The 7,724-nt window shown below is 50.7% G+C and overlaps 1 protein-coding gene across 7 annotated transcripts in view; it reads left to right on the top strand.

Annotated features, from left to right (window-relative positions):
* Positions 1-188: 188 nt before the first annotated feature.
* LOC128732250 (heterogeneous nuclear ribonucleoprotein L) overlaps positions 189-7,724 on the top strand; it is a 168,054-nt gene continuing 160,518 nt past the window's right edge. For 6 of the 7 annotated variants that reach the window (XM_053825428.1, XM_053825427.1, XM_053825426.1 and 3 more), the window contains exons 1-2: positions 189-383; positions 5,900-6,864. In XM_053825428.1, the coding sequence (XP_053681403.1) occupies positions 6,733-6,864 (132 nt within the window). In that variant the 5' untranslated portion in view covers positions 189-383; positions 5,900-6,732. The remainder of the gene's footprint in view (positions 384-5,899; positions 6,865-7,724) is intronic. The other variant, XM_053825422.1, reaches the window with a different exon arrangement.

Here is a 7,724-nt window from a genome sequence, read left to right as displayed (position 1 = left end):
CCAGACCCTGTCAATGGCTACGGTGCCAGCTGTCAGCTGGGACGCGCTCTCCCGCTGCACGCTGGGCTCTCACTCTCTCTCGCTCTCATCGACCCGAATCAAGAAACGAGCTCTGCCGGGGGAGCTGCCCTATTCGTTCGTGTTAACGTCGCAGTGGTTGCTGTTTTCGCTGTGCTTCTTGGGTACGGTAGCAGCGCCCGTATTTTTTTGATCCCCTTCATTGCATTCGAAGCGAGCGGACGTGTTTCTCGCTGTGCTCCATCGTCGTCGCATCGTCGTGGACTTTCGCAGGCTTTCACAACAGCGCCCCAAAGTCGGCTGACCATTTACCGGGCAGAGTTTCTGCTACGCGTCCTGCTGCGAAATTAAACCCAGTGCCCAGTGTAAGTGCGTCGTGCGTGTGTGTGTTCGGTTCCCGCCGTGCGTTCTACTACCTGCCTGCTACTAGCGCCCAGTTCTCTACGTCAGTGTGCTTGACGAAAACGCCAATATTTGTCACTTGACAGCCCAGGGGCCGCCCGCAATAAAAAAATGGGCGCATAAACAAAAAATGAAAACACAACCGGGCGGCTCGATTTTCTTCGCCTACCTGACAGGAGAGCCTTCAGCCTGGCTCCCCAAAAACAGTAGACCGCAGACTTTTGCATGTGTGTTGCACCGTTTTGCTCTGGTTCCGTGTGTGGCGGCGTGTGGTTCCCGAAAACGTTCCCTGTGCAGTGTGCTTTTCCAGTGTGGCCCAAAAGAAAACCCCGCGGAACGGCCAAGTGAAAAGTAATGGACGGGGGAAGGGGGGGGGGGAGGAAGAATGTTGCCCCGGACGCGGAAGATCGATAGAAAACGAACGGTGGATAAAAGGACGGCGTCGCGTCAGAGCCTGCTTCGGTTGGGTTCTTTACCACCATGCGCTTTCCTCTAACACAGCCGTCCTCCAATTGGGGGGACGACGACTGTGAGCAGTAGTGCGTGCGCGTGTTCGTGTGTCGGTGTGCGTGTGCGCGCGCGCGCACACACGTTTTGTGTTTCTTCTCCATCCGGCAAGTAGAATTGTGCGTTCTATTAAACGCCGACGAGGGCCACAAAAGACGGCGTGGAATCAGAATTCCTAGACGATGGGAGTGTTTTTTTTCTTCCGCACCGCGAAGGGACGGCATTCGTTCGCTGTTTAGGGGTCTATTGTTGAGCGCAGCGTTTTACTTTTTTTTTGTTTCTTGCTCCACTCCACGCGTGAAATAATCCATCTTCGCGCTTTCGATGACCACTTGAAGGAACGGGACTTTATGGGGGAAGCAACAAAATGTAGCAAATAGGTTGATGGTCATCCTAAACGAACCAGCCAACAAATATTCCATGACCTGCTGCGTGCGTGGTTTTTGGATGTAAAATTTTCGATGTTCGCAGGTGTTTGTCAGGTTTCCCTCGTAGTCAGGTTACAGGTAGGAAAAGTACACCACAGTAGGCCACTGGCAAGAAAGATGGATGGCATTCGATTGGATGACATTTGCTGCAGGAACCAACCCCGGCATCGTGTTATCTAACACACCAAGCCGGCTTCGGCGCTAGACAACAATGGCAGGGAGTGTGTGAGCGATTAGAGGGGGAACGGCAAGATGTCGCGAAGTATTACCACACATGCGGGGGGAGGATAAAGGAGGGCAAAAGGGTTTGACAATGATGGAGACGCCTCTCAGTGGTGATGTATGAGCAAAACTGCAGCTGAGCAAGTGAACAACAATTCCCGAGTGAATGCAGTAGCGATAGGTGCTCGGTGTCGTTTCTTTGATTGGCTCTTGCCCTTTCTCGCGAACTGTACAAAGGGTTTCACGGAAAGCAATGCAAAAGCTCACCCTGAACGGGCCCAGAAGGGTAAACAAATCGGAAGCCTTTTGAGGCGCCTTCCACCCGTGTTTGTTTACTTTGATGTAGACAAGACAGACGGCGGTCGCGTTTTGACAGCTCGCACCGTACGGGTAGTAGACCGTGCTGTTTTTTCCTTTGCTCCATTCTGCTCATCCAACAATTGCCGCTCTCTCGCGGAGTGTTTGATGAGAGGTTGGCCGTATTTCTGGATCGTTTAATCGATTAACGAGACACGAATATGTGGCCTAGAGTTTAATTTACTTTCCAGCCCAACGGCTGGTTCGAACTCACAAACAAAAAACCAAACGAAAACAAATCCACCCAACACCCCGCGGTGGGCTGTAAGTCGATAAACCGCTCATTTTCTGCAGCATGTTTGCCTCACTTTTCGTGTTGTGGTTTGAGAGGGTGGGATGGGATAGCTTTTTGTATCCTCTCCAGCCCCATCTCACAGACCATCGTGAACAAGTTCGCTCGAGTGGAAGGAGGAAACGCATCGGCATCTCTCGAGTGAATAGATAATAGCATAAGACCCGCTGCACACCACTGGAGAGCGAGAAAGAGCGAATATGTGCGGTTAGGTTTTTTTTTGCACTAACAGCAGGCACCTGTTTCAAAGCGCCAATGAATGCGAATGTATGTGGCGGTGGGGCTGGTTGCGTGTGAAGTGTGTGTGTGTGTGCGCGCGCGCGCGTGTTCGCAAGTCAGAGAAATCTGCTGCCGTTTTTTTGTTGTTGTTGTTGCGTGGGGTGCCAGTGAAGGGCGAAGGGATCTGGAAGTTCATATCTTTATCCCATCCTAGCGGAACGCGCGCGGTTGTTTTTCCACGGACGTTCTCTGCCGCTTGATTTGTGTGTGCGGAATGTAAGGGTGTTCTTTCAAAACGCTGTTTGTCGCTATGAGGGTGGGAAGGCGGCTGTGCGGTGGGGGGATGTAAAGCGAAACTTCTGCTTGAGAGAGCACCGCTTTTGTTTATTTCCAACGAAGAAAAGAAGGGCTCGCGACTGAGAATGAATGACAGCAGGGAAGCGAAGCGCTTCCGAGGTCGCTCGGAGGACAATTTGCTGAAAACAATAGGCGTCACTATCATGGGTGGAAGAAGGTGGAGAGAGGGGGCGAAATTGTGAAGGGTGCGAGAATATAGTTCGCGATGTGCGTGGGAGCGTTTTGTCAAATCTCGCGGGCCGGTGGTTCGCTAGTGAGCAGCTGAACGTGAGCAAAAACTGCACGCGCTCTCACTTCTCACCGCGTGAGATGGCATTTCCATCCGGTTTGCTTTCCCAAACCCCGGCCACCGATCGATCATTTCGACTCAACAAAGTGCGGGTGGGAAAAATCGTGATTTTCCGCGTAAAAAGCGATACGGTGGTGTACGAGGCGTGTGTTCGTTTTCTTCGCGTGGAAAACGCTTTTTTCCTCGTGAGGTATGTGCCAAAAGGGTGGAAAATCATCAACTCGCGCCTCACCAAACACCGCCCGATGTAAACACACGCAAGCAGCAAAAGGAGCACAAACACAGCCGAGCTTCGAAACGCGCATGTACACCCCTCACCCACCGCGTTTCGATTGCGTATTGTGGCGGAAAGAAACGCACAATTCTTCCCTGAATCTGGTTGCATTTTTTTTTGCGCACTCCAGGCAATACTCAGTCAATCGAATTTTATTCCATTCCAGCACTACTCACTTTTGCTTAACCAGCGTGAGCATGATTTCCCTTTTCCACGTGAGGAAAACACTCAAACTAGTATGCATATTTGGCCGCTCTTTCGGGGCTGTATTTGTGATATTCTCAGTTTCCGATTGCGAGTGATTTTCCTCCCTCCCCGCTTCCCTCGCACACCACACGGGCGGGTTCAGTGGCCCATCGTAAATCGGCCCATCCTCTCGTGTTTCGTGGATTTGTTTTCCTTCGCTTTTATTTTCTGGTGCTGCTGCTGCGGCCAGCGGGCGTCATAATTTCTCTATCCACGCTCCCGTGCGCGCCCACCAGCTGGCCATCTTTAATTCATCGGCGTGATGCTTTTAATGGCCCAAACGCGGGAAAGCCAGATGTGTGTGGGGCAGAGCAAAAATTTGTATCCCCAAGAGCGAGAGAGAGAGAGAGAGAGGAATTTGAAGAGATAGGAAGAAAGAGAGCTGGACAACAAAAAGAAAAGAAAAAAAAACATTCATCTTCCACAAACCAGCGTTGTGTTGTGCTGCTGGCGTACACGAGCGGTTATCAGTGCGACCATAAACGTGTATGACATTTTCCAGCCACCCGGGTTTTCCATCGCTTTCCACACGCGCCCGTTGACAGCTCGTTCGATGGCCGGTGGCAATGGCGCCCGCAAATAGTGAAACTGGTGAATGAAAGCGAGAAGCAATGGCCGGCCGTGGCCTCACACTAATGTGAGACGGCACACGGATTCGGTCGGCGTGCGTTCCGTTTTGTGTGTGACGTCTTTGGGGGTTTTGCGTTTCCCTGCGCTAGCTGTCATGGCAACCGGTTTGCGACGGCGGCCCTGCTGTGTTTTTCACAACCTCTCTGCCCTTCTTTTTTTTTGCACAGGTACGTTGGATTTTCCGACCCCTTTATCGACTCGCCCGCAGTTGTAACGGGGCCGTGGTTGGGTTGTGTGCGCGATAGCGGGTTCGAAAGAGAAGACAATTGCGATGGAATGCGTGTATGGCGTGGTTGCAGTTTGCCAGATGCGAGAGAATGACGCACAAGCGGAGGGAAAACGCGTTACCGGGGGAAAGCCAGTCGATTTCCACCAGACAAATTGCCTCCAGTAACCACAATAAAAAGAAGCCTACTTTCTCCCTTTCTCTCTCTCTCTCTCTCGGCGTTGGCAATTTCCCGCACTCGAGACTACACACACACACATGTACAGACGTTCGTTTGGGGGTTTTGGTTGGTTTTGGTCTCGTCCTTTTCGCCGTCCTCAACGATGACCCGCTTCCTGCCCATTGTGCGGGGGAGGGTGGCTGTTGTGTGCGTATGTATGTGTACGTTTCCGAAGGTTCCCTTTTTCTCGCCGCCATCGCGCTTTTACTTCGTGTGCTGCTGGAATCGAGCATGTCTACTCGCAATCGTCATCGCCAACTGTGCTGGCTGTGGGTGTGCGTTTGTGTGTGTGTGTGAGCACACGAGGCGCTTTTCCGATTTTCCGACTCCATCGCGTCCACTCCGAAACGCATATCGCGCGTCGTAGTGTTTGTGGAAGTGCGTCGAGAGTCGGACAGGATTTTTTGACAGCTCTAGTGCTTCCTCCTTCCCGGGCGAGCGAGCGCGCATGGTTTGGCGTTTGGGGATATTTTTTGACAGCCACCCCGCTGGTACGGGGGCGTTTGACGTTTCCGGGTTGTCCTTGCTCCAACGCGAACCGGCATCCTTTTGGGGGCTTTCGTAAGGCGGTGAGTGTGCTAAAAGAAATCTGCTTGCAGTTGTGATGCAAGCGAAACGCAATAATAATCATTGTGAGGTGGCGTTTGTTTCAATAAGCCCACGTGGAAGGCTCACTAACAAGCTCTAGGTGAGATTCATTTCAATTGGTGATTTAGCGAAACAACTGGCCCCGGCACTGCTGTGAGCCGTAGTAGATCCAGCTCATCCTAATCAGCGTTGATAGCGCATTGTGTATGAATAAAACAAAACAAGCCAATCATGCGGGGTGCTCAAGCTTTCGAAAGTGACCAACCATCTGATAAGCGCGCTAGTTAGAGAGGAAACGCGCTGTTTGCAGGCGTGTGCTGGTGGAGCAGTGCATTCACGAAACTGGAACGACCCCAAGGACACGCCTGAACGCTTCAGGAGACGTCAATTCTTGCGAATGGGGGAAGGAAAGGAGACAAAAAAAAACACCAAAACATTCAGAGCAAAACGGTGACCGGTGACGAAGCAGCGGTACGAGGTGAAAGTGAAAACCGCACGAAATCACCGCGGAAAGAGACTTGGAAGGCTTCAGGCTTGAGCCCAAAATTCGTATCCATCCATCCGTCGTTGTGTTGTGCGCTTTATCAGAGGTTGTATTCGATTTTCCACCTTCATTTCTTGCAGAGTGCATCCGGAGTTCGAAGTGTACCAAATTAAAGTGTCTGTTGTCTGGCGTAAAGATATCGTCCGCCGCGAGGCAAATATAGGCCCACCCTTTTTTCCCGTGTTTTCGTGCCGTGTATGCTCTGAAGCGCGCCTCAGAGGCGTGTGTGCGTGTGCGTGTTTGTGCGCGCGCGTTTGTGAGAGAGTGCGATCGTGTTTCAGGCGTGTGCTGGCAATCAACGCACGAAGGCAGCCCTTCGAGCTTCAAGTAAAAAAAAAAGCAAAAGAAAAGAAAGTAAAAAGCCCTCCTCCCGGGCACAGGTGCGTGAGTTCTAGCGGCCAACATTCGGCCTTCTATCCCCCCAAATTTCCTTTAAATCGAAGTCGATTAGTCGATCAGTTGAGCCCCCGTCCATTCTCTTACGAAGGGCTCGCAATTATTACCAAACATTCACACGAAAAACCACACGAAACACACGATCTCCCTCTCTCTGTCTCTCTCTGTCTGTCTATTATTCTATTTCTATCTCCCTCTAACGTACACTCTCACATCTCGCTTGACTGACACCAACAGCTCTTGAGCAACAAACAGAAGCACACTTCAATATAGTAAAAAAAAAAGAAACAAAAAACAAACAAATCTACATCCACCATAAAAAAAAACAACAACCGGCTGTTGTACAGCTTTGAAAAGCGCGCCACACAAGCTCTCACTCCGCCCCGGAAGAGCGCGGAAAATTCCGCGTGTGCACTCGAAGGAAAACATTCACCCAGGAAGCGAGCCGCGCAGGCTGCACACGGCGCACACCACGATCGCGTTCACACAGCAGCAACATCCCCCCGGTGCCGGTGTGATGATCATGGCGTCGTTCAACGGTGGCAGCGCCGCGGGTGGCGGCGGCGGCGGTGGCGGAGGCCAGGACGGGCCGCACAACAAGCGGCTCTGCACCGGCCAGGAGATGAGCGAGGTGCCGCTCAATAGTCGGGTAAGTGCTGCTGCTGAAAGGACAGCAAATTTTTCTTCCCCTTTTTTTTTGGCTATTACCACAATCCTTTTATGTTATCCTTGGGGATCGTAACACACACATTCCGAGCGCCAAGTTAGTTCCGTTTTTGAGATGGTGAAACGTTTGATCTAACGTGTCCAGAGTGAAAGTCGAGAACTTCATCCGCTGGGTCAGGGATAACGAAAAGAAGACGACTATCTTTTGATCTGTCATAATCCTTTTAGATACTGGTTCTTTGTCAGCTGTACTATTCTTGAGAAGATGTTGTATATTTTAGGGATTGTCATTATCCACTGCACTCTGTGTCAGAGTTTATCCATTTCTAGTCATATATTTAATCTTCTCTTATATTTTTATGAAGCTGGGTTAAATGATCTTTTGTCTCCAACAAATAGTACCTTCATTATTGGGTAAAGTGTCATTGTCACATGACAGTTTGATATGAGCATCACTGACAGATAAAGTACACCATCCGACTACTAATCTGTCAAAATTTCCATTACGTTGCTCCTCATGCGTGTGATACGTTCACTTTTGCCCTAAACGTAACGCAACATCCATCACAAGCGCATCCACTTTTCATGCGATCCGGCTCATCATTTAATTAAAAGCGAATACGAACGTACGGAATTCTCCCCAAGGCACAGAGTGGTCCTATCCTGGCAGGATTTCCACAGCCGAATGTAGCACCCAATCCCCGCCGGTAGTGTGCGTTGTTTAAACCTTTCATTTGAAAGGCAGGAAATGAAACCGGGAACCGAAGGACGTTATAGATTTGCCTTCGTTTCCTTCGTCCTCCTGTTCTTTTTTTTTGTTTGTTTGCACAAAAGGCTCTCAAT

The sequence above is a fragment of the Anopheles nili genome, chromosome 2, assembly GCF_943737925.1.
Source record: "Anopheles nili chromosome 2, idAnoNiliSN_F5_01, whole genome shotgun sequence".
NCBI classification, from domain to species: Eukaryota; Metazoa; Arthropoda; class Insecta; order Diptera; family Culicidae; genus Anopheles; species Anopheles nili.
This window is presented reverse-complemented; position numbering and strand designations above follow the sequence as displayed.